The following is a 27,288-nucleotide window of genomic DNA, read 5'->3' as shown; positions in this document are numbered from 1 at the left end:
AGTTACACAATTAAACATTATTTCCCAATTTCCTCGTACCCCTCACACAATCGTGGCATACATTGCGGTTGTAGCGGTATTTGAAAGTTGAAAGAGAGGGCAGCTTTCCCCCCGGGTGGGCGTGGTTTAGCACAAAGAGTGAACACGCCCCTAGCATAAGAGAAGAGAATCTTGGTTGTTTTTCCAATATTTTGATATTTATTTTATTTACATGCCATTTTTTTCTCATTTTGATTTAGCCGGGTTTGATTTAACATTTAACATCAGACTTTAAAAACAAACTGTTAAACTTCACACTGCAAATAAAACCCTCATGCAAGCTACAGTATCATATAGTAGTATTGGTTTTTTTCTGTAGTTAACAGGAAACAGATGACAGGAAGCATTACAGATGGAGACAGGAAATGACTCAAGTCTGTTACACAGACAGAACCTGCCAACCCAATGTTCATCAAATAATAATCATGGAGACATATCTAGTTATTGATGCTTTTGGACTATACATTTTATCAATATGCATGTTGACTAATTGAACCCACACTTGTGGTGTTGCAAGCACCATGCTCGGGCAGTAGAGTTACATCATTTACATTGTATTTATTTGAATGTCAAGTGAAGCCATAAATGAGTTTACTTGAACTTGAAATGTACAATGAACTTTTTCTCCCCAGAGCTCTACATTAGACTACATATACACATGAACATGCATGTAAGAAACTATTGAGCAAACAACAGCAATCCATCTGCAATGAATCTGAATATAATATAAAAGTTTGGATGGCTATCATTGAATATAAAACAACACAATATTCATTTTTGGTGAATTATTTTCTTAATTTTTTAGCTGAACTTTGACTTTGAGAACGTTGGTCTCCAACTATCATTTTACACTGCTGTAGATCACTGAAGTCTCCTCCACATTTGATCTAAAACCAAAAACAAACACAATGTTACACATCAAATGCATTTAGGATCATGAATGTATGCAGATCACAGAAGACTGCATTGTCAGGTTTTTTTTCAGTAGTGCTTTCTCAATCTTTTTTATGTTCCTGTTGAGCATTTTGCTAAATTCCTCTTTAATTCGTCTTTTTGAGTTCCAGAGAAAAAGAAAAAAATATTTTCATTTTGGGGGATAAATTGTAAAGAAAAAGTTATTTCTTCATACCTCACAGCAGCATCAGGTTTGTAATTTCTAATATTGTCATATGTGTTATCAATCTCTTCTGAACTCTTCATCTCTTTGGTCGCGTGATGGTGGACACTTGCATACTGGATCTCCTCTGGATCTCCAGATTCAGGAGTTTTTCCTGCAGATGTCTGATCTGTTCTGTGTCCCTTGGGTGTAACACTGCTGTAATGATCCTCACAATGGGCTGATTCAGAAGCATGTACGTTGCAGTACAAGTCACCCTGAAATGAAAGAGAACAACTTACTAGGCAAACTAAGCTAAAGTCACAGATGCACAAGATCTTTACACAATTTCTTATTTTCTAAACACCAATTCAGTGTATATAATAATGAAATTTCACAGCAGATCATCATTCTGTAAAAACATAACACCAATAAAATAAAAATAACACTGCTAAATTTAGACATTCAAGTTTTAAGAATCAGGGAAAAAACCTCTACAATAGTGACAAAGAAAGTAGTAAAGAAGTTCATAATTTATTCATGCCACAGTGCATGCTGGGGGTCCTGGTCGAGATTTGTAATTTGTTGATACCCTGCATGCATTGCAACATATATTTAGAATCATGTTTTCTTATAGATTAGATGGCTCTGATGTAAAATACAAAGATAACTTCGAATGAATCTACTTCAAGGAGTTCAAACCTGCTGATTCCCAACAGTATCTTCGGTTTTGGCATCTTTTTGTTTTCTCCTGCTGAAATATTAAACATAATCAGATATCCAAATTCATCTACAATGATCTGAATGTGAATTACATGCATACACTCTTTGAGTTTTATTTACTTACATTATAAACAAAATTATTATAATGATGACAATGAATAATGCTCCGCATCCCAATGTGATCCCAAGAAGTAGATTATAATAGCTATGAAGCACTGAAAGAAGAAGAAACATCAATATTTACTCTCCACAGTAAGAAAAGATGTTAAGACACGCAGGTAAAACATTAAAAAAAAGTTCACCTGTAACTGAAACAGCAACAGATCTCTGAGATCCGACTTCATTCTGAGCCTCACAGTAAAACCATCCACTGTGACTGGAGTTAATGTTAGTGATGCTGTACGTCTGTCCAGATCCAACAGATGATGTTTTATTCACCTTAAACCAGGTGTAGTTGTGAACAGGTGGATTTGATTCACTGCTGCAGGTCAGAGTCACTGAATCACCCTCCATTATTTCACCAGATCCAATGATTGATGCTGTGACCTTCTTTGGAGGATCTGAAAACATTTTGTTTATTGTCAATGTTCAACATTTGTGTTACTCTTGCTGGAATGTTCTACACTTTTATATTGAACTTACATGAGACATTTAATGTCACTGCTGAATATTTATGTCCAAGTTCATTGATTGACTTGCACTTGTATTCTCCACTGTGATCTGATCTGATCTTTGAGATGATGTATGTTTGTCCAGATGCAACAGATGTTTCTCCTTTAAACCAACTGATTTCTGCAGGTGGATTTGCGTCACTGCTGCAGGTCAGATTCACTGAATCACCCTCCTTTATTTCACCAGATGGATTGACAGAGATCACAGGTTTATCTGGAGCATCTAATGAAATAAATTGCAGCATTACAGTCTGTCAATTAAAGCCTACAAGTGTCAAGGACATTTAACATTTAAAATTGTCACACAGTAAATCCCCAGAGTTAAATGAACACTATCATCTTCTCTGTTTGAAATGTTTAAATTACAACTTGCTTGCAGAGTTACATGGATGATAAGTTTAACTTCTAAATAACAGCTGTAAATCTGGTTAATAAAGTTAGTCACCATTGTGCCGATTACTGTTTCCTTTTAGTTGGGCACTTGGGTCTTGAAGATTTGTGTTAAATTTTTATTGTTCATTGTGATTGTGAGTTTATACACCACATGTGAGCAGAGGAGGGTGAGATAAATAAAGTCTTAAACAAAGTAAGAGTATTGTGTTTCAATAATCTCCTACAAAATAATCACTGAATAATGTTGTGTATTTTTCAAACAAAATTGCAAATCTAATCTACAGTGTTGATCAGACACACTAAAACATCAACAATCAGCGTATAAAACACAACCATGGTGACAATCAACAACAAAGCTTTATGCTGCAATGCATGCTGGGAACCATAGCTTATTTGTCATTGCTACATGACAAAATTGTTTAACTTTCTTACTGTCGCCATTGTTGAGATTTCTATCTGAAGTGTTGATGTTTCTTTTGAACAAAGAAAATTAAAGCATTGCAGCAGTCTTATTCGGAAATTCAGTTAGTTCAGTGAAGGTCAGGGAAAATGCATCAAGGAGACATTTATCACCACAATGGTGACTTCAAATGAATACAAATCAAACACAAAGTGGGGAAATAGGGGCAGTTTCCCAGACAGGGATTAGACTATTACTAGACTAAAATAAATGTAAGAGCTGTTTTCCTAATTTCCTAATTAAAGTAAGGCCAAGTCCTGGTTTAAAGGGGTCATAATGTGAAAATTAGACTTTTTTCATGTTTAAGTGCTTTAATTGGGTCCCCAGTAGGGCTGTGTATTGCCAACAATTTCCTGATACAATATATCACCCGATACAAGGCCCCGGTACGATGTGCATCCCGATATAAGACTATTTGAAATTACATTTTTGTTCAGAATTTAGTAACATTATTATTATTATTATTATTATTATTATTATTATTATTATTATTATTATTATTATCTGTTTACTGTACATTGACTAAGCAGTCTTGTAACAGTTATGTTTTTGCCATTCATTTATTCGGTTTTAGGGTAACTCGTAGAAAGACTCAAAATTAACTTAGTACTTAACTTATGTTTTTACAAAGATAGTTCCTTACTCTAGGCATTATATTTGTCAAATTACAATAATACCACCCCCTTATCTGCACTATCCAACTACAGTGCTGCCATTTAGTGCAGAGAGAAAGAGAGAGAGAGAAAAAAAAATTGACGGCACAATTGCCTTTCATTACAACAAACCACCATCATTGTAATCATTGTTTGCATTTCATCAGCTCGTTGGCATTTTAAATGGCACACCCAAAAACTTTTGCTCAGGCCTTCAAAGTTGCAATTTTAACTTGCTATAATTAATTATCTGTGGGAAATTTTTGCTAAAACTTTACATACACACTCTGGGGACATCAGATATTCATTTTACATCTCAGAAAAATCTCATTATATGACCCCTTTAAACTTATCCCTGTTCAGGAAACCACCCCTGAATGTAATAAATGTCCATTTGACTTGTGATTACATCAGAAAGAAGATTTGACTAATAAATCATGTGTGTGGACGCTGGAATAGTTGAGCACTTCTATTTTGTTCTGACAGCAGTTTAGAAGTTAAACTTCGCAGGGCATTTCCCAGACAGTGTTTACATTAATCCATGACTAGGCCTTAGTTATTTTAGGACATTTAAGAAGTTTTTACAAACAAACCTTACAAAAAACTATACTGGTGTGCATCTTGAGACAAAACAATGGCACTGATATATGTTCAAATATGTCAGTACACAGTGTTTTGAAATTAAGGTAGCTGAAACATGCATTTTAGTCTTGGACCGCACCATCATCCATGTTTAGAAAATAACTCTGCAGTTGAAGCACAGATTTGAAAAAGAATGATCCAGCAGGTGTTTACAATTAATGACTAAATCATTATCATTCATTCATTATCTTCAGTGTTACTTTCAGGCTATGTTTACACGTGGACGGCTATTTTCATAAACGGACATTTCAACCTCTCCGGTTTCAAAAATAATATCGTGCACACATGTCAGTTTTCAGAAAAGTGTTTATTTACACGTATCCCGTGCATATTTGCCATCAAGAGACGGTCAAGCCCACGTAAGCCAATCACTGGCCGCGCTGGTGGTGAAGTGAACTGGTTCTTCACGTTGGAGGGAGGAGTTGTTGCAGTAGGTGATTGATGACGTCAACATACCGCGAGAGCGAGTTGAGGAATCGCACGTAGAGGTCTAATTTCGAATCGCTCTCGCGGTACTTTGACATCATCCGTCCGTCGGTTCTTGCAGCGCCGCATTAAGTCACGTGTAAAATTGCTGTCTCCGAGCACTCGTCTCTGCTCCTCTACATAATGGAGCAGCTGTATTTGCAAATACAAACACACGAAACGAGTTTGCACTAACATAAATGTGATCTTGGAGGCATTCAGAGTTGCGGTCGCATGTGGACATGGGTCGCGCTTTTGGCGTGGGTGCGGGCTCTGGCGCGTGCTCTGCGGCGTTGCCTGCTTGGACATCCGTGTGTCTCAGTTTATATGAAACCGTGCAACCGAAGATTTTCGGGATCTCCACTCTGGCCGGAGTTTTTGGAGGCGGTCGGTTTCGGAGGCGAGTTCTCCGTTTGCGTGTAAACGAGGGGCACAAACGAAGGTAAATCTCTCAGTTTTTAAAAATAACCATGTACGTGTAAACAGGGCCTCACACTCTGTAGAGTGGGACCATATAAACTCCCAGCAGTGTTAATTCAACACTGGGAATTTTTACTGTGTAGAAACAGAAGCTGACCTAATTTATCTTTACACTGTTGGGAATAGGGCCTGCAGCCCACCATTATAATTTTGTCTTTGGCCCAGCGGAGGAAGAGAGCTTTAAACTTACTTACAGATGACATTGATATATTGATGAGTTGATGTGAGATTGTGTCCCTGTACAGCACAGCTATAGTTGCCTGTATCCTCTCTTCTTACTGACTGCAGGATGAGTTGATTGTTTCTGTCTGTTCTTTCACTTAATGACTGTGTGTTTTTAAACCAGATGAATGTTGATCTGTCAGTCAGACTGCATCTGCTTTTACATGTAAGAGTCACTGAATGTCCCTCTATCACTCTCTCACCTGAAGACTCCAACTGAAGATCTGACAACACAACACACATACAGATATCTACATGTCATTCAACACACATTATTATCATCAGAGAGTAATTCACTTACCTGTTATATTAAGAGTCACTCCAGGAGCACCAATCCATTTCCCATCAGGTTTATAAGTAGTTAATCTGAAATAGTATTCATGTGAATCTGTCTGTCTCACATCAGTCAGTCTCATGGTGCAGTCGTGATGTTTAACTCCCAGATACTGAATCCTCTGACTGTATTCAGAGTCCTCAGACAGATCTGGAAAATCATTATTTGGTTGTCTAACATCAGTGTTGGTCCAGAACACTTTCATGATCTGATGTCCAGTAGGGTATTCATAAGTGCAGTTTATTATCACTGTTGAACCCTTTAGTGCACAGATGGATGAAGAGCTGTAATTCACACCCCACCCATCATCAGCACTATAAACTCCTGAAACACAAATTAAAGAGGAAAATGTCAAGTCTGGGATTTCAAAAGCACTGTGAACAGTGTTAAATGACCAAACGCTAAGGGGTGGTTTCCCAGACAGGGATTAGCTTAAGCCAGGACTAGGCCTTAGTTTAATTAGGAAATATAACTCGTTCTAACAAACATGCCTTAATAAAACATTACTTGTGTGCATTTTGAAGCAAAACAAAGGGCACTGATGTATTTTAAGATATGTCAGTGCAAGCTGTTCCCAGCTAGAAATAAAAAGTTCTAAGAACGTTCCCTGAAAGTTCCCGAATGTTCCCAAAAACATTCTGCCAACGTTAAAAGCGGCTAGTTTTTTTTAAGTTCTAGGAACGTTTCTGTTGTCTGAACGTTAGAGTAATGTTACATTTTACCATTTTTAAACGTTATGACAATGTCATGTTTTAATGTTCAAACAATGTTTAAAACAACAGCTGTTTATTATATTGACTGGTTTGATTGTTATGTAAATGACAGAGAAACATTGCATTTTGTTATTTTGGAAAACATTGTTTCTGAGTGTTCGGTAGGTATGTTGCTGTGGAGGGCTCGGTTCACTTGCTGGGTTTGGATGTTGATGTTTTGTTTCGTTTGGGGTCACCCTTGTTGTGATTGGTGTTTGTTTTGGTTGGTCTCTTGACACTTGGCTTTTTGCTTGCCGGTTTTTTCCTGGTTGTGTTGACTTTGTGTTGATGCACCACATTTGTTATGAACATGCCAAGTTGATGGTGTTATTCTGTGGTTGTTGGTACATAATGGTAAAGATCATCACCTAATTCATCTACTAATCAAAACTTTATTTTCTGTCATAAATGTAAATGAGATCCAGCACTTTCACAGCATTTTGTCATTAAGGAGTTTTAGAACCTTTGGACAAAAAACATCCGCTGCATAACCGGGATGCACAAACACCAAGAACCAGACCACGAATCTCAACCATGGTGACAATCAAATGAAAAACTTCATGCTGCAATGCATGCTGGGTATTAACAAATTACAAACCTCATTCAGGACTCCCAGCATGCACTGCGGCATGGATAAATAAGGATTTTTTTAACAATTTTAATTGTCACCATGGTTGAGATTCATAGTCTGATTCTTGATGTTTGGGCATCCCAATTATACAGCGGATATTTTTTGTCCAAAGTTTCTAAAACTCCTTAATGACAAACTGCTGTGAAAGAGTTGGATCTAATATACATTATTGGCAGAAAATAAACTATTGATTAGTAAATGAACTAGGTGATGATCTTTACCATTATGTACCAACAACCACAGAAATACACTAATAAATATTCATAACAAATGTGGTGCATTACAACAAACTTAACACAACAAGTAAAAAACTAGAAGGCAAAAAGTAAAGTGTCAAGATACAAACTAAAACAAACACGAATCACAAAAACGGTGACTTAAAATGAAACATCAACATCTAAACCTAGTAAGTGAATTGAGTTTTCTACAGCAATATATTTACTGAACATTCAGAAATAATACTTTTCTAAAATAATAAAATGTAATGTTTCTCTATAATTTACATAACAATCAAACAAGTCAATATAATAAACAGTTGTTGTTTTAAACATTGTGTGAACATTAAAACATGACATTGTCATAACGTTTAAAATGGTAAAATGTAACATTACTCTAACGTTCAGACAACAGAAACGTTCTTAGAACTTAAAAAAAACTAGCCGCTTTTAACGTTGGCAGAATGTTTTTGGGAACATTCGGGAACTTTCAGGGAACGTTCTTAGAACTTTTTATTTCTAGCTGGGTTTTCAGTTTGAACAGCTCTTACATTTATTTTAGTCTAGGACTAGTCTAATCCCTGTCTGGGAAACCGCCCCAAAGTGGGATGAAAAAAAATGGAAAAAAAGATGTCAGTAATAGGGCTGTAACAGTATACTGAACGGATAATTATATTCTTTGTCTATTGTTAAGAGCATCCTGTTTCACAATTACATGGGGCATTTGGTGACACTGCGTAGGTTTAAGTGTGCATGCTAGTGACATCATAGATAGCAAGCAACCACTGAAATAATGTTAAAAATGGTTGAGCTGTTAATGTTAATCCCATTGCATTAACATCGTGTTTGCACCCTCTATTAATGTTGAAAAGTTCTTGCAATTTTAACAAACTACCATTATCATGATCAGTTAGGTTCTTGACTCTGTTTTAATGTTAAGTATTCTTCGCTAGTTGAAAGCAGTGTCAGATCTGTTATCTTTGGAATTCTAAAAACATGCTTATAAAGTAAAACTCTCAAATCAATCTCTGACATCATGAATCAGTCTATGAAGCTCATCAATAGTAATGATTAACAAAAGAAAGTATGCTGCAATGCATACTGGGGATCAACATAGTACTAATAGGCTTGTTTGAGATCATCCGGAGCTGCGCAGACCAACCCGCGAGGTTCGCCACTTGCAGTCGAGGGAGGAGCTGAAGACAGAGCCGTCAAGCCGGACACCTGCTGCTTGCCATAGTGACGAGTGTGGCGTGTTTCTTTTTTATCACAAATGAAGTGAATTAGATGGTAATTTTTTTAAACAAACCTTTTAATTAAAAGCTGCAAACAGAAACATTTTATATTGAATATTTTAATTTCTGCTTATACTGTATGCCTGAAAATAACGGGAAACAAGCTTACATTATTAAAATACCATAGAGTTTGGTATTTTCATTTTTATTTTATTACACCACACAATGCAACATTGTTATGCATATTAACGTGTTTTACCTGTTATTAAACATTAATTTATTATTAGTGGAACTGAAGGTTGGATTAAACTTGAATCATTGTCGTTAGTGAGGCAACCAATCACAAAGAGATGTGTCGTCATCAGAACAGGGCTGCTCTGGAGAGGCTGCTGCACTGGCTGAGTTAGACGGCTACTCTCAAAATGCCCTCGCTGTACTTTAAAGCGGACATGTCACAATAATTTTTAAGATGTAAAAAAAATTGTTTGTGTCCCCAGAGCACATATGTAAAGTTTTAGCTCAAAGTACCATATAGATAATTTAAAAAATTTCCACTTTGTAGGTGTGAGCAAAAATGTGCTGTTTGGGGTTTGTCCTTTAAAATGCCAATGAGATGATAAAATGCAAACACTGATAACAATGATGGTGGTTTGTTGCAATTCAAACTCAATTATGCTGTCAATCATTTTCTCTCTCTCTCTCTCTCTCTCTCTCTCTCTCTCTCTCTCTCTCTCTCTCTCTCTCTCTCTCTCTCTCTCTCTCTCTTTGTGCTTATCTTGTCACAGTGCACCTACAAACCAGAACAATTATAATGGTCAAAAATGGATCATCATCATCATCATATAATGCAGTTCCCTTTCAGTCGGTCACTACGACATCACGTCATGACTGACGAATTGGGAACCGCTTCGCGGGTGACCTATCTACTTCGAGAAACCTTTAAAACACCAATGAACTTGGCATGCAGATAATTGCATCTGCTGGCGGCGCCTCGCCGCACAGGTATTTAATGAGCGGCAGGTGCAGTTATCAAATCAGCTTTTTAGCTTCGAAAGCTGGCAGATCTACTGCTCATGAGCTTTCATGGGGGGAACATGCTCCTCTTGCGAGAGCTTGACTCTTGCGGATCTGCAGGGTCGTGTGGCCCTGCGTCGGTCAGCTGGTTTGTCCAGCGGCTCTCAGCAACTGGATCCGCAACCAGCTGAGGTTCCGATGGAGACGGAGAGTGCGCATTCTGCGTCGCTTTCTACCTCCATCAGACCGCCCGAGGATTCGGTATCTGCCGTAACATCGGAGGGGGGGGCATCGCTCTCAGACGTTGATCCGGATCCTCTCCCTCCTGTGGGAAGGGTTGCGGTTCCCGATCCTGAGATGACGGCCATGCTCGCTCAGGCTGCGTAGTCGGTTGGGTTGGAGTGGAGAGCTCCTCCCCCTCCCGTACCGTCCCGCCTAGATGATTGGTACTTTGGGGCTGCACGGACTTCACAGTCCTCCCCACCAGTGCCTTTCTTTCCCGAGGTGCATGATGAGCTGACTCGGACGTGGAAAACCCTGTTTTCATCCCGGAACCGTTCGCATCAGCCATCACCCTTCACCTCCCTCGATGGCGGGGCCGCTAAAGGGTATGCCGGTATCCCGACAGTGGAGTGTTCGGTAGCGATGCAGTTGTGTCCTGCTGGTGTCTCTTACTGGAAGGACCATCTGACCCTTCCCTCGCAAGCCTGCAGACATTCGTCAGCTCTGACAGAGTCTGCGTACCGGGCTTGTGGGGAGGCGGCCTCATCTTTACATGCCATGGCTTTGTTGCAGGTTCATCAGGCTAAGGCTCTGAAGGACCTGCACGAGGGAGGTCACGATTCGGCGGTCTTTAAAGACATACGTGCGGCTACAGATCTGGTGCTACATGTGACCAAGACTACCGCACAGGCAAGCGGTCGTGCTATGTCCACCTTGGTGGTCCAGGAGCGCCACCTCTGGCTGTGCCTGGCGGACATGCGGGATGCCGATAAAACCCGGCTCTTAAATGCCCCGGTGTCCTAGGCCGCCCTGTTCGGCGAGGCGGTTGAAGACTTCACAGAACAGGTCTCAGCCACCCAGAAGCAGACTGAGGCCCTTGCCAACATCATGCCGCGTTGGAAAAAGCCAACACCTGCCCCGTCGACGTCGGCACCTCAGTCTTCCCGTCGCAGAGGGCGTCCTGCAGCGGCGGCTGCCTCCGTTCCTCATCGGGGCCCTTCTAGGAAGCGAGGAACTGGCCGTCAGCAGCCCGCCCCGCCCGCTAAGCCTGGTGGAAAGCGTAAATCTAAGCGGCCCTGAGACGGGCGACCTGGAGGTGGAGGAGATCGCTCTTTGGGAGATGGTGAACCGGTGGGAAATTTTTGGTTACCTTTCATTTCTGTTTCACCGGCTTTTCAACTGGCACCCACAAAACCACAAAAAGAGCAAATTCCTCTTCCTCCTCCAGGTCTTCAGAGGCAGTCGGGTGTGACGGATGGGCTCATAACCCTATGTCCTCCCTCTCCTCTGTCGCCAGCAGATGTGTCAAGCGCACCGGGACGTCTTCATCAGAGTCTTCCACACGCAGCCATCCATCAGCGGAGTCAGGTGAGTTCGCATTCACACAATATACGTATCAACCCAGCCCAAGAGAGCGTGTCATCAAGCACCGCTGCTCCGCTCACCGCGGGTACTTCGATTGTGCCGTTAATTCCCCTCGCCCGGTATCTGGAAGCTTGGCAACAACTTCCCAGTCCGTCGCGCTGGCTTTTATGCATGATCTGTCTCGGCTATGCGATACAATTCGCACGGCGACCTCCCAAATTTACGAGCATTCGTTTCACTATAGTGAAACCCGCTGATGCGCACGTACTCCATGCGGAGATTACCATCCTACTGGCGAAGGACGCAATCGAGCCGTTCCTCAAGCCGAGATGAGGTCAGGGTTTTACAGCCCTTACTATATCGTACCCAAGAAAAGCGGCGGGTTGCGACCGATCCTGGATCTGCACGTTTTGAATCGAGCACTTCACAAAATGCCATTCAATGCATTCGCCCACAGGATTGTTTTGCAGCCATCGACCTAAAGGACGCGTACTTTCATGTGTCGATACTTCCCCGACACAGGCCGTTTCTCTGCTTTGCGTTCGAGGGACCGGCTTATCAGTACAAAGTTCGGGCTCTCTCTCTCTCCCCCGCGTCTTCACGAAAGTCGCAGAGGGGCTTTAAAATACCTCAGAGAGAGCGATGTTCACATCTTGGCATATCTCGACGATTGGCTCATTATAGCACAGTCGCTTCAAATGCTTTGCACTCACATTGATCGTGTGCTCAAACACCTCACCCGTCTCGGTCTTCAGGTCAATCGAGAAAAGAACAAACTGTGCCCTACACAGAGGATCTCTTTTCTCGGCATGGAATTGGATTCAGTCAATCTCACAGCACATCTCACGGAGGCATGCGCTCAGTTGATTCTGGCTTGCTTGAATACGTTTACGGGCAAGACTGTGGTCCCTCTGAAAAAATTTCAGAAACTCCTGAAGCATATGGCAGCAGCTGCGGCTGTGACACCGCTCGGTTTGCTCCATATGAGACCGCTTCAGCATTGGCTTCACGACCGAGTGCCACTGAGCGGTTCCCAATTTGTGGGTCACGACGTGACGTCTCCGTTCCCTTCCTTCAGGGAACGAGGGTTACATATGTAACCGAGACGTTTATTTTTCATCTTAATGTCTTCATAAAAATCTGCAAATTTCAACTTAACTTTGAAGCACATGTGATTCTGCATAATCCAGAGATGGGGACTCGAGTTTGAGACTCGGACTCGAGTGCAACTTAAGTCGCACACACAGTGACTTCAGACTCGACTTGAAACTCGATCTTCAAAGACTTCAGACTCGACTCGGACTCGAGCCGCGCGACTCGTGAACAATGTTTATTTTTAGGAAACGTCTGATGAGCTCATTGTCATCATAGCTGCCCACGACGCGGCCGCTAACATGTCGACTGTACCTGCAGGCAGCCGCTGCTGTGCCATTAATCTGAAGCTTTGGGTAGTGCTGTGACGGATGAGCAAAATGATCTCACAGTATTCTTTTTCTAATACAATTTTTTTGTTTATGTCTTAAGAAACCAGTCAGAAACCAGTCTGGGCTTATTTGTTCTTAATAAAGAGACAGTAACCTGAATTAACCTACTTAAGTCTGTGTCATTTATGTCAACCCAATAATATCAAACAACCCAAGACAAACAGAAAATCACTACTACTGCTCAAAAATAATAATAATAATATTTAATTTGTACAAAAAAGTGTTATTATCCATTTAATTTAATTTCTGTACCTAATGCTAATTTTATACCTTACTTAATGTGCAACTTTGTTTTTTTTTATAAATGTTTATAATTTCTTTATTTGTTATTAGAGTTTTATTTGTTACAACAAGACTTGAGACTTGACTTGGACTTGAGCCCAGAGACTTCAGACTTGACTTGGACTCAAGCTCAAAGACTTTAGACTTGACTTGGACTCGAGGTCAAAGACTTCAGACTTGACTCGGACTCGAGCTCAGAGACTTGTGAACATCTCTGGCATAATCACATACAAACACTGAGAAAATAAAGATATAACTTAGTGTAAGTCAATGGCCCAACTAAAGCAATATTTCAATATTAATGGAGGGTGCAAACCTGATATTGATTAAATGGGATAAACATTGGCAAATCAACCATTTTTCAATGGTTGCTTGCTATCTGGGATGTTTTTTACTACTCGGGGTCTGACTCACAGTCTACTGCTCAAATAAGGGGAACACCAGGGCACTCGATGTGAACTTACAGGACAGTGAGCAGTGACATTTACAATAGACTGACTCAAAAACATTTGCCAGCCAAGCAACTGCAGTTAAAATAACAAAGATGCTCCTTAGAAGAAACAAAAGGAAGTGATGATGTAACATTTGAGACTCACCCTGAATCATGAGCAGAAAGATTAGAGGAAGAAGAGCCATTCTGAACAGAAGCATATATTATATGCACAACAATAAAACATGTCATTTTTAACTTCATTCATATTTTCATGAAACAGCAGCTTTCCACTGTACTACAAGCTCTACTACTGTATAGATCTTTCACTTTAGTAGTTTTACTAATTGCATCTCTCTTACAAACAATATTCTGAGTTTACACTTAAAAATATTAATGACAAAGTCATAATGTGAGACTTAGCTTCATTATTAGCAGTACTCAGATAATAATAATAATTCAATAACATATGAATTATATACCATAGAAGTCATTGAATCACTCTTACCGAGATCTGATGTGTCTGAACTCAAGCATTCAGAAGACAGACAACGGAAACTTACTTAACTTTAAGAATGAAATGCAAATGTAGGTTGAAAGTCTCTTCCTTTTTTCTGTGACTATTTGTGTAATCTGCCATCATCAGTATACTGGAGCAGAAACTAAACTAATACCACTTGCAAAACAAAAATAGCTTTGATCTTAAAAATTTGATTTAAAAAAGTTACTAAACAAAGATAATGAAAAATCTGTCATTGTCTACAGTCAGTCTTCTGTCCATTCCATATCTGTTTACAAATCCCAGATAATAGAAGAGCATGCCCAGAGAAAAGATCTAAGAACGTTCCTTGAAATAATTTTAAGAATGTTTCTGGGTTGTCTGAACATTACAGGAATGTTACATTATATTTTCAAACATTATGACAATGTTATGTTTTAATGTTCAAACAACACTCTAAAAAGTAATTCAGATGACCTTTAGTCATTACTTAAATATATACATTGTTGTGAAATAAAAAATCAAGTTCAGAGATACTGTTAGACTTTTTACTTGTGATTGTTATTTTATCGAGCTAGGATGACACATAAATTATGCCTATTGATTAAATGTATTATCATGACTTGTCTGAATTTATCATTGTCAGTTAATTAAAAATAATTTAATTTTAAGTTCTGTTAATGTAAAATACTATTTGATGACGTGTGAATGGCCGGCCCACAGTTTCCGCGCCATGTTCAAGGATACGATTGTGGTGCCACAGCTGAAACTCGTTGAAGTGTAATGTGGTGATGAATGGTAAGTAATTTTATGCTTAATTGCACATATTTGCACTCAGGACTCTGTTAGTGATAACATGTACTATAACCTAATACTGAGATTTGAGCAGTGTTGATAGTCTGTTTGCTGAGGTAAAGTTAGTTAACGTTAGCCTGCAGTAGCTAACGGTCGTTCAAGGCCCTATGAATTCCATTTTTTCAACAGAAAAACTCTGACAGCATGCTCTTTTTGTCTGTTGAGAATGTATTTGAGGAACCATATTTCATTAATAAGGGTTTATAAGCTCATATTTATGTTAAGACAGTTAGTGTGATAAATAATTCAGGGACGTGCACAGGGGGGTTGCTCAGGTTGCCCGGGCAACTGCCCATATGCCCTTCTCGAGTCTCGACTCAAGTTGCCCTTCCGAGGTGGAAACAAATGTACTTTTACTTTGTTTACACTATGCAGCGTTCCTTCGTTACTGTATTTTAATTAATTACGAAATTTGTATTTTATTTTTAATTTGCTATCTTGTGTTTCTGGCGCATTCGCGAATTAATGACTCGTTTGAGTCGATTCCTTACAAAGTGTTGCAAATAAATGAGTCTTTTGAGTCGATTCTTTACAAAGCGAATGGGCCAAACGTTTTAATTTGGTTCGCGAAACAGTTTGAATGAATTGTTCAGATCGCTGCAAAAACGGAATCGTCCGAAGCTGTTTTACTCGTAACCTATGTAGAAACACGCAGAATATAACCAGTGTTGGGTGACGTGGAAATGAATTTAACAATCTTTTAACTAAAAGCAAAACTTCACACATGTACCCGCCATTACATACGGCCGAGTCCTGTTCGTCGTCAAACACAGTTAAACGCGTGCAACCTCCAGAAACACTGTAGCACAGATTGAAGAAAATCCATCGACGATTGACGTCTGATTCGCTGCATAATGTACTGTATGATGTAAGTGATTCTCACAAAACACACGTGACATGACAACGTATGAAAACATGAGTTTTGTCTAAAATCATTTTTATGTAAGTGTAAACTGTCAATGTCCTTAGACCATCTTAGGAGGCTCCAACTTTATACATATGCAAAACTGTTGTCAGTTTACTTGTCTGATATTTCAGCTATAAGCTACATCAACATTTAGACTAAAGTTAATTTGTTAATTTGTAATGCTTGTCTTTTCTGTGTTTGTATTCTTTTTTTGTACTGTTTGTGTATGTTGCAGTTTTACACATACTGTGCCCTTCATAAGTATTCTTCTCTTTGTTGTGGAGTCAAGAAATGTCTAAACATTAAAAGATGAACATGAGTACAGAATCTGTCACATTATTTTTTTTTTAATGGGCACTGAGCTGTGTCCTGATTGTTTACACATGAAAAGCATTAAATGTGTAGGATCAGTTTGATTCACTTATGTGCATTTGTGTACAATACACATAAGTCAGCATTTAATGCGGTTGTTCTTTGTTGTTAAAGCATATATGTGTTGAAACATAAACAAAGGTTAATAAAATATGACATTCTAAGCTTGTTTATCTTACCAATTTCTGGTCTCCACAGCAAACAGAAAAACCTTGTCTTTACAGTTCTGATACTTATCGAGGTCACTTTATTTTGTGTGTGTGTGTGTGTGTGTGTGTGTGTGTGTGTGTGTGTGTGTGTGTGTGTGTGTGTGTGTGTGTGTGTGTGTGTGTGTGTGTGTGTGTGTGTGTGTGTGTGTGTGTGTTTGTGTGTCAATACAAAGAACAACAACAAATATCGGTCTTGCCTACACAGTGTTATGCTCGTTTTAAAATTTGCACCCTGTTAACTTCAACGGGGCCAGTTTTAAACCTGCTTTTAGCCTCTTAACATCCTTGATGTGACATTTTAAGTGCCCAGCCATTATGAGTGATTCCCTCAATAGTGAACACAGTTAATCTGACTGCAGTAGATGTGAAAAATATGTATAAAATTGATGTTAATTCAGCCAGCCACATATCTGTATTTACATCCTGTTTTCGATTTAAGTCCACAGTAGTCGATTGTCCAAATCCCACGCGTGACTAAGCTACAGTGGAGATTCAGATGCGCGTGAACTCGACAATCGACTACTGTGGACTTTGACTGAAAACAGGAAGAAAATACAGGCATGTACGGTGGCTGAATTAGCATCACTTTTATTCATATTTTTCACATCTACTGCAGTCAGATTCACCGAGGTTCACACTTAAGGTAATCACTCATAAAAGCTGGGCACTTGAAATGTCATATCAAGGATGTTAAGAGGCTAAAAGCAGGTTTAAAACTGGCTCCATTGAAGTCGACAAGGTGCAAATTTTAAAAAGAGGATTACACAGTGTAGGCAACACAGATTTTTGTCATTGTTCTGTGTACTGACAGCACTCCAAATTTACAAATAAATGAGCTCAATGTTTAAATTCACCAGAGTTCTTCTTGAACATTATTCACCATTTACTAAAAATGATTGAAACATGTAAAACATTTTGTGTACAGGATGCATAATGTCACAACCGATAAAAAAAAAAATCTGATCATTACTGGTGTCTGTACCCAGCTAGAAATAAAAAGCTCCAAGAACGTTCCCTGAAAGCTCCCGAATGTTCCCAAAAACATTCTGCCAACGTTAAAAGCGGCTAGTTTTTTTTAAGTTCTAGGAACGTTTCTGTTGTCTGAACGTTAGAGTAATGTTACATTTTACCATTTTTAAACGTTATGACAATGTCATGTTTTAATGTTCAAACAATGTTTAAAACAACAGCTGTTTATTATATTGACTGGTTTGACTGTTGTGTGGATGGTGGAGAAACATTGCATTTTATTATTTTAGAAAACATTATTTCTGAATGTTCAGTAAATATATTGCTGTAGAAAACTCAATTCACTTACTAGGTTTAGATGTTGATGTTTTGTTTCATTTTAAGTCACCCTTATTGTGATTAGTGTTTGTTTTAGTTGGACTCTTGACACTTGACATTTTGCTTGCTAGTTTTTTCCTGGTTGTGTTAACTTTGTGTTAATGCACCACATTTGTTATGAACATGCCAAGTTAATAGTGTTATTCTGCGGTTGTTGGTACATAATGGTAAAGATCATCACCTAATTCATTTACTAATCAAAACTTTATTTTCTGTCAAAAATGTAAATGAGATCCAGCACTTTCACAGCATTTTGTCATTAAGGAGTTTTAGAACCTTTGGACAAAAAATATCTGCTGTATAACTGGGATGCACAAACATCAAGAATCAGACTATGAATCTCAATCATGGTGACAATTAAATGAAAAACTTCATGCTGCAATGCATGCTGGGTATTAACAAATTACAAACCTCATTCAGGACTCCCAGCATGCACTGCGGCATGGATAAATAAGGATTTTTTTAACAATTTTAATTGTCACCATGGTATAGATTCATAGTCTGATTCTTGATGTTTGGGCATCCCAATTATACAGCGGATATTTTTTGTCCAAAGTTTCTAAAACTCCTTAATGACAAACTGCTGTGAAAGAGTTGGATCTAATATACATTATTGGCAGAAAATAAACTTTTGATTAGTAAATGAACTGGGTGATGATCTTTGCCATTGTGTACCAACAGCCACAGAAATACACTAATAACTCTTCATGACAAATGTGGTGCATTACCACAAAGTTAACACAACCAGTAAAAAACTAGTAGGCAAAAAGTCAAGTGTCAAGAGACCAACTAAAACAAACACGAATCACAATAAGGGTGACTTAAAATGAAACATCAACATCTAAACCTAGTAAGTGAATTGAGTTTTCTACAGCAATATATTTACTGAACATTCAGAAATAATACTTTTCTAAAATAATAAAATGTAATGTTTCTCTATAATTTACATAACAATTAAACAAGTCAATATAATAAACAGCTGTTGTTTTGAACATTGTGTGAACATTAAAGCATGACATTGTCATAACGTTTAAAATGGTAAAATGTAACATTACTCTAACGTTCAGACAACAGAAACGTTCTTAGAACTTTAAAAAAAACTAGCCGCTTTTAACGTTGGCATAATGTTTTTGGGAACATTCGGGAACTTTCAGGGAACGTTCTTAGAACTTTTTATTTCTAGCTGGGTATATATTTAAAAAATTGCCTACTGGGAAACACAGGAAAATTTCTTTATTATAGGCAGGGCTCATCTTAACTCTTGTAGAGATCAACCATAATTAAGTTCATGTGACTTAGAAATGTGTTTTATTATGGGCAAAAACTTCTTCATCTAACTTAAAATATTATGTTAGATCAACTTTATTACTTGCATTCATGTTGAAAATAATTAAGTTCATATTACTTAAAAATGTGTTTCATTGTGGCCTAAAAGCTACTTCACCTTACTTAAAACATTGTTTTGGATCAACTTAAATAAGCGTTTTATTGTGGCATAAAAGGTAATTCACCAAACTCAAAACATCACTTTGAATTAATGTAATTCTGCAAGCAGTCTAAAGTCAAAAATTCTAGTGGAAACGGTTAACATATTTTTTTTGTTGATTCAATGTTTTATTTTTTAGAGTGAATGTTAAAGGGGTCATACTATGAATTTGTTTTAAAGAGGTAAAATAACTCTTAAATAAGTCTAAAGTGGTGTCCGCAGAGCGCATATGTGAAGTTTTAGATCAAAACACCCCAATGAAAATTAATTACAGCATGTTAAAATAACACGTTGTACACTGTTAGACTTAACTGTAATTTCTACAGTTACTTACCACAAAATGCCCAGTAAAATACCATCATTTTCTTTTCCAGTTCATTACTGTAATATGCATTGCATTATGGGTATTAACATTTAATTTACAGTGATTTACTGTATGTTTTGAATTTGCGGTAGAGTGCTGTAAAACAACAGCAGTAGTGCTACTGTAGTTGAATAAAATAGTGTTAAAAGCATATAAAATGGAAAAATAAAATGTATCTATGAAATGAAATACATTTTATTTGTTATGCTTTTAGCAGTGAAGCAAATTTCAAAATGTGAATTGTTTTTCAGCAGTGTAAATAATTAATTTAATACTAAAGAATTGTAGAAACAAGAAAGGGATTATGGATAAATGCTTGACTGTCAGATTTGAATTTGACCTCAAAACTTCAAAACAGTAGTGACACCAATATTTTGCTCCTCTGAGTGTCGGGAGAGTGACAGAAGAGGATACTTGGGGAGTGTAGCGAATAACCTTTATTAAGTGACTCTGTGGCACTGTGGTATTGTTACAGACCTATGACACAGACGGCCCAGGTTTGATTCCCTCTCAAGGCAATTTTTTATAAAAGTAAGAGCTGTCCAAACTGAAAACAACTTGCACTGATATCTTAAAATACATCAGTGCCCTTTGTTTTTCCTCAAAATGCAAACAAGTAATGTTTATAGTAGGGCAAGTTTCTTATATTTTCTTATTAAACTAAGGCAAAGTCCTTTCTTAAGATAATCTCTGTCTAGAAACCACCCCTAAAAGTACAGGGATGGCAACAGGTTGCAATTCATTTAAATAATAATAATAATTTATAGCACTTTTTCTGCAGACCTTAAAGCGCTTTACATGGGAAAATCTCCTCTGGATGATGCGACGACAGCCATATTGCATCAGAACGCAGACCACACACCAGCTTATTAGTGGAGAGGAGACCGCGTGATATAGCCAATTAGTATATATGGGGATGATTAGTAGGCGAATGGGCAAGTTTGGCCAGGATGCCAGGGCACACTCCTACTCTTTTTCGAATTACATCCTGGGATTTTTAATAACCACAGAGAGTCAGGAACTCGGTTTAACGTCTCATCTGAAAGACGGTGCTTTTTGACAGTATAGTGTCCCCATCACTATACTGGGGTGTTAGGACCCAAACAGACCACAGGGTGAGCACCCCTGCTGGACACCTTTTAAGAGACAGCTGGAAAAAAATGACAATTCACAATAAGTTATTTCCTGACAAAAACTTCCACGAGTTCTGCATTCTTAGTAGGGGATATTGGCTTATATTTGTATTGAATGAACCACTGGACGGGGAATAAAATACAAACCTTAAGATGTCTGTACTGTTTGTTTAGTAAAAACGTTAATGAAATGATAATGTTTAATAAAGACATTGCAGAGTTATTTTCTAACATGTATGATGTTTAACTTCTAAAAATGCTGTCAGAACAAGATACAAGTGTTAAACTATTCCAGCATCGACACATGTGATTTAGTAGACAAATCTTCTTTCTGACGTGACGTGTAAGTCAAATGGATATTTACCACAACATTTATCACATTAAATCTCCAGTTTGTGTTTGTTTTAGATTAATTTGAAGTCACCACTATGGTGATTAATGTTCCGTTTAGTTAGGCTTTTGTCCCTTGACCATCACAGAACTGATTCTGCTCTTTCAGCATTGCAACAGTGTTTTTGCTTGTAGCAATTACAACTTGTTTGTTGCTTTAGGAAGGAGAATTGTCTATAATGTCATATAAGCTTAGTTGTTTTTATGTTATGCTACCTAACATTTAAATATGAATTGATTAAAAAAGAATAAAGAACTGAAATGTATTAAAGAGACGCTCTATGCTGATCTAAAAACACACCGTCTTGAATGAGATGGCTGAAAATGTGTCATCTGTGGTTTTTGCTTCAGAGACATCAATACTTTGGATACAAATCTCAACAATGGTGAGAGTAAATGTTAAGAGAGTTTTCTACAATCCTGGTACCCAGCATGCATTGCGGCATGAAGCTTTGTGGTTGATTGTCACCATTGTTGCGTTTCATAGGCAGATTGAAGTGTCCCTTAAGGCTACGGAAAATGTTCTGTAAATTTACGGACAGTGTTGTATAAATCTACAGAATGTTCAGTTTTTAAATAAACGGAAATTTTGTAAACATAACGGAAAAGGTGCCGGTAATTTTCTGCCAGGACATTATCCGTTTTTTTACGGATTATTTTTTTAGAGTGTAGATCGTTGTGTTTTTGTCAAATAAAGAAAATAAACAGGGTGTGCATCCAGACATTTCTGTCTCCGCCAGCTGTCTCTCAAAACACGTTACAAAAATCAATTGAAACTCCGCGAATACACACGTCACACATGCATGATTATACATATCCAAAGAAAGCCTGAAATGTCTACTTTTAAACAAGCTAAATATAATCGAAAACAAATAATGCCTGTTTATGTAATCTGCATTGAAGTAAAGAGAGTGCCATTTTTCCTGGCTGACTTCATTATCTTTAATTTGGTCACGCCCACAGCTGTTGACATGGTAATGAAGACACGAGCTGTTCAAACCATAACAAGCAAAGCGTAAAGTTTGATCAGATTTAAAGACTTTACCGCATGTTTGGGAGATAAACTTTACACACACGTGAGGAATATCTTCATTTATGTCTGGACATTGAGGAAGAGAAGCATTTATCTTTAACGTTACCTAAGAATAACAATGGAGGACGCTGGAGATGGATTAGAAGTAAGTAACGTTAACAGTTAATTTATACCATTTATATTTGTTATCATATAACTTAATATGCTCATGGCTTGTGCAGTTCAGCCTACATACAGTAACGTTAAGCAACCTCAGCAGACTGTACGCTTCGGATTGAAAAACTTTCGCATTGTTTACAAACGGACGCGATCTCACGTAATGGCGGATTTCAATGTTGCATGCTGTAACAGTGTTAAACACAGTTATTCACTTATATCCTTCGTGGCAACTTTCAGTAAGCCTGAACTGCTGTATCTTTTAAGTGTGTGCTGTAATATTATTCCATGTTACATGCTTATTTACAAACAAATCCGCGTGACTTCCCGTAATGGTGGATATCTGTTACATGCTGTACAGTGTTAGACACAGTTATTCACTTTCGTATCTGTCATGGCAACTTTCAGTAAATGCTGCACTGCGGGGTTTGCTGTAAAATGATTCCATATTGTTTACATGCAAGGTAATTCCATACATTGCGCTTTACACGCGACACGTTTTTTATGAGCGCTGCATTACACAGAGACGCGAGCTCGCGCACATGCGATGTCTTTTTAAAGTTCATACGCGCTTACAGAAACACGTTTAAAACAGAAGCTAGACGATAAGGGGATGGGCATCTGAAAACAGCTTTTTATATTAATTGCTGCAGATGTTTATCTGAGATTAAGTTTATGTACAAGATAGTATATGAATGTAACTTAGTATCAGTGACATTTACCCATCAGTTATATAAGTAAGGGTATTTATGTGGACAATTTATGCTAACAGCTGTTTATAACTCTCTTAGAGGTCTGCCTCTCTCTCATCAGTACAAAACTATGAAGTGGAAAAACACTTTTTGGACATAAAGTTATATGCTAACATGAGCCACATGAAGTTTACAGCTCTGTTGTGTATCAGTTTCTTAGTTTATACAAAGTTTTTGAAAAGGGTTTCTTTCCAAATAAACTTAAAATGTCCTACTAACCATCATTTCTATTTTGATTATATTGTTAACTTAATAAACCTCAAACAAACATGTATACATTTGTCCTCACATTCTTTACTGTAGTTCATTCTCACATTCCTGCCTCATTATGCGGCTCATTATGCAGCTCATTATGCGAGCCTTTGTTTGCTTGCTGTCAATCAATCCTTCTCGCATACGGCCCGTCTAAACAAAAAGTGTCTTACAATTTCTAAATCAATACATTGTTTTATGTGAATAAGTAGGCATGGTGTTTGTAACATAATTTTAAAGAAAAAACTCTAGACTACTAGATTATGTTTAGGAAAGTCTTGTTAAAACATGTTTAGTATGAGTTTTGTGGACTTATATCAGTGACTTAAAAATTTTGCTTTTTTAAAAACGACGCATAAACATTTTTCTCTCAAAAATACAAACATGTACATACATGTAGGTCATATTATATTTTAGCCCAGTTTGTGCTGAACGCAGTGGTATGAGACACTTGCCATTATTATGTTTTGAAGCAACTGAAAAAAGACCAAATGTAAGAGCATGTCAGAACCTCTGAGAGTGTCCCAAAATGGTCGAACCCCAGAGGGATAACTTCTAAACAAATGCTGTCAGAACAAGATACAAGTGTTAAACTATTTCAGCATCCACACATGTGATTTAGTAGACAAATCTTCTTTCTGACGTGACGTGTATTGTCTCGTGCACATGCTCTGAAGTGGCCAAGACCGCAAGTGTGGGTTTTTGGACACAGCCTGAGGCCAGTGTGGACTAAACCAAAGCCAAGTATGGGTGTGGTTGGGTTAAAGAAGTGATGACGTTAATACGATAATAAAGGAATGAATAAAGTGATGATTGACCATTTATGATAAACACCTCCTGTTAATAAACGGAATCACTAAAGAAAAATTGACAAGAAGAGAAAAAAGAGAAAAGACCAACAGAACCACAACAATTACAAAAAATGTAATAGACATTTCTTGGCGGAGCCAATGTAGACAGCAAAATCCCCAGTGGTAAATTAACATTAAAGGGGTCATAGCGTGAAAATCAGACTTTTTCCATGTTTAAGTGCTATAATTGGGTCCACAGTGCTTCTATTAACCTAGAAAATGTGAAAAAGATCAACCCAGTAACTTTGTTTGGGTAAGCCATTTTCTGCAAGCATGTGAAAAATTAGGTTGTTCAGATTTCGCCTGTTTTGTGAGGTAGGTAGCAAGGCGAATTATAATAATACCGCCCCCTTTATCTGCACTATCCAACCACAGCACTGTCATTTAGTGCAGAGAGAAAGAGGGAGAAAAGGAGGACTTGACACCACAATTGAGTTTCAATTACAACTAACCACCATAATTGTGACCAGTGTTTGCACTTCATCCGCTCATTTGCATTTTAAATGACACACCCAAAAATGGCATACTTTTTCCTCATGCCTACAAAGTGGCAATTTTAACATGTTATAATAAATTATCTGTGGAGTATTTTGAGCTAGAACTTCACATACAGACTCTGGGGGCACCAAATATTTATTTTACATCTTAAAACAATATCATAATATGACCCCTTTAACATTTTTTTAAATGTTTTTCCCATGTTAAAAACAGAGTAAATTATAAGTAAATTTATCTTTTTTTTGTTTCAATCTGATTGTTGTTTTTTTATAGAATCCTCTAAGTTAAAAATATTAGTTCCGATATTTAGATGGTTTGATTCTTTCATTAAGATATGGGTTTTTAAACCTTTTATTACAAAGACCCCCAAACATTATGATGTCTATGTGATAGACCCTAAATTCTAAAGGCAGCTCTTAATTTAATACCAATTATTGTATGAGAAAATAAATGATGTTATAATATAATGACCTGATGTTTGTAAAATGAAAATATTGGATTTCTTATGGTGATTGTACTGAAGTAAACTGTTAATACAAATGTCTGAAAAGAATTTAGGATAAACGCTTTAAGTTTATTTGTGTAGTGCAGGGGTAGGCAACGTCAGTCCTGGAGTGCCAATGTCCTGAAGACTTTTGGTCCAACCCTGATAAAACCTTGCCTACCTGTAGTTTTCAGGTGACTCTTTAGACCTTGATTAGTTGTTCAGGTGTGCTTGATTAGAGCTGGAGCTAAACTCTGCAGGACATTGGCACTCCAGAGGGCTGTTCCATACAAGATTACAAAATAAGCCAGGCTTATTTTGTAAAGTCAGCTTTATTGTCAGTCGATTCGGTTCCATTAAGCAAACTTGAAAAAGTTGGAACTCTGGTACTATGGCAACTTATGCTTGGAAACAAGCCTGGTCTGGGGCAGGCTAACTGCCAGGCTAAGCCTCACCCAGCCAACATTGCCCGGCGGGGCCAATGTAGGCCCCATATGGGCCCGCAACATGGGCCCCAAGCTGGCCCGTCCGCGGGCTCCACGCTGGCCCCATCCGACCCAGCCCACATGAACCCCCTGCAGAAACCAAAGCCAATGTGGACCAAACCAAAGTCAAGCATGGGTGCGGTTGGGTTTAAGAAGCGATGAAGCTAACCAGACAATGAAGAGATGAATGAAGCGATGACCGACCACCAATGACAAACACCCGCCGCCAACAAACAGAACCACCAAAGAAAGATGAACAAGAAGAGAACAAAGAGAAAAGACCAGCAGAACCACAACAACTACAAACATTCTATAAAAATTATTGGTGGAGCCAATGTAGACAGCAAAATCCCCAGTGCCAAACCAATGCTGCTCAGCGTCTATTAAGGTCCACACAAATGAAATAGTGTGGAGTTAATCTGTGACTATATCTTTTCTTTCACCATCTCTGTTTGATTTTTCTGTTTTTGATCTCTTTGATTTATTTAAAGTCACCATCATGGTGATCATTGTTTGTTTTAGTTGGACTCTTGACTCTTGGGTTTCAGCCCGCTTGTTCTTTTCTGGCCGCTATAACTTTGTGTGTTATATTTGTTATGGCAAAGAAGAGACCATGTTGCAATTCTGTTGTGTTTGATACGTAATGTTGAACATTATCATCTAGAAAATGGTTTTTTTTATTAATTTAGTGTTTGCTCATTTAGCAGATGTATTGTTTTCTCTCAGTAATGTGACACTATAGTATGATATCTGGCACTATCAAAGCGGTTTGTCTTTCTGAAGATTTTGAAACAATGTGTACTTAAAAATTAACCATGCTGTAATTTTTTACACACAAACATCAAGTCTCAGAGTATGAATCTCAACAATGGTGACAAAGAAAAATGCCAAAGTGTTCATGATTTTTCATGCCGCAGTGCATTCTGGGAGTTCTGGATAAGATTTGTAATTTGTTGATACCCAGAATGCATTGCAGCATAAAGCTTTTCATTTTATGGTCACCATTATTGAGATCCATACTCTGATTCTCTATGTTTGGGTGTCTAAATTATACAAAAGTTAATTTTGAACTGTACATTGTTTCAACTTTCTTTAAAATGACAAACCGATATGAGTGTGCCAGATGTCATACTTCAGTATCACATTATTGACATAAAAATATATTTGGTAAACAACCAAACACTCAGTTTTTTACATGACAGTATTAGACCCTATATCCTAACCACCGCCATAGAATAACACTTGACATTTTCGTCTCTTTCGTTACCATAACAAACATGTTTTAAACACAAAAGTTACAGCAACCAGAAAATAACAATCAAGTTAAAAAACAGAGTCAAGAGCCCCACCAAACAGACACCGATCACAATAAGGGCGACTCCAAATGAAACAGCCAACATCTAAACC

At 38.0% G+C, this 27,288-nt stretch overlaps 1 protein-coding gene across 2 annotated transcripts; it reads right to left on the bottom strand.

Moving 5' to 3' along the window:
• Positions 1–252: 252 nt before the first annotated feature.
• On the bottom strand, positions 253–14,390 carry LOC129443831 (B-cell receptor CD22). 2 transcript variants are annotated; one of them, XM_073866426.1, is made up of 10 exons: positions 14,317–14,390; positions 13,975–14,015; positions 6,146–6,502; positions 5,817–6,068; positions 2,501–2,752; positions 2,161–2,418; positions 1,983–2,073; positions 1,838–1,889; positions 1,169–1,413; positions 253–926 (listed from the first exon to the last, which is right to left on the bottom strand). In XM_073866426.1, exons 1-10 carry the CDS (start codon positions 14,343–14,345, stop codon positions 881–883), a joined length of 1,623 nt encoding a protein of 540 aa, XP_073722527.1. In that variant the 5' UTR covers positions 14,346–14,390; the 3' UTR covers positions 253–880. The 2 variants fall into 2 exon arrangements, with proteins under 2 accessions (XP_073722527.1, XP_073722528.1); XM_073866427.1 differs by having other exon boundaries at positions 1,838–1,886; positions 14,317–14,389.
• Positions 14,391–27,288: the final 12,898 nt, after the last annotated feature.

The sequence above is a fragment of the Misgurnus anguillicaudatus genome, chromosome 3 (genome assembly GCF_027580225.2).
Source record: "Misgurnus anguillicaudatus chromosome 3, ASM2758022v2, whole genome shotgun sequence".
Taxonomy (NCBI): Eukaryota; Metazoa; Chordata; class Actinopteri; order Cypriniformes; family Cobitidae; genus Misgurnus; species Misgurnus anguillicaudatus.
This window is presented reverse-complemented; position numbering and strand designations above follow the sequence as displayed.

Excerpts from the sequence above, each read along its gene's own strand:
- LOC129443831 (XM_073866426.1), bottom strand. The coding sequence starts at position 14,345 with ATGCTTGAGTTCAGACACATCAGATCTCG. Across the intron at positions 6,503-13,974 it reads CTTTCTGCTCATGATTCAGG|GAGTTTATAGTGCTGATGAT; the intron begins GTGAGTCTCAAA and ends TTTGTGTTTCAG. Across the intron at positions 1,414-1,837 it reads ATACTGTTGGGAATCAGCAG|GGTGACTTGTACTGCAACGT; the intron begins GTTTGAACTCCT and ends CTTTCATTTCAG.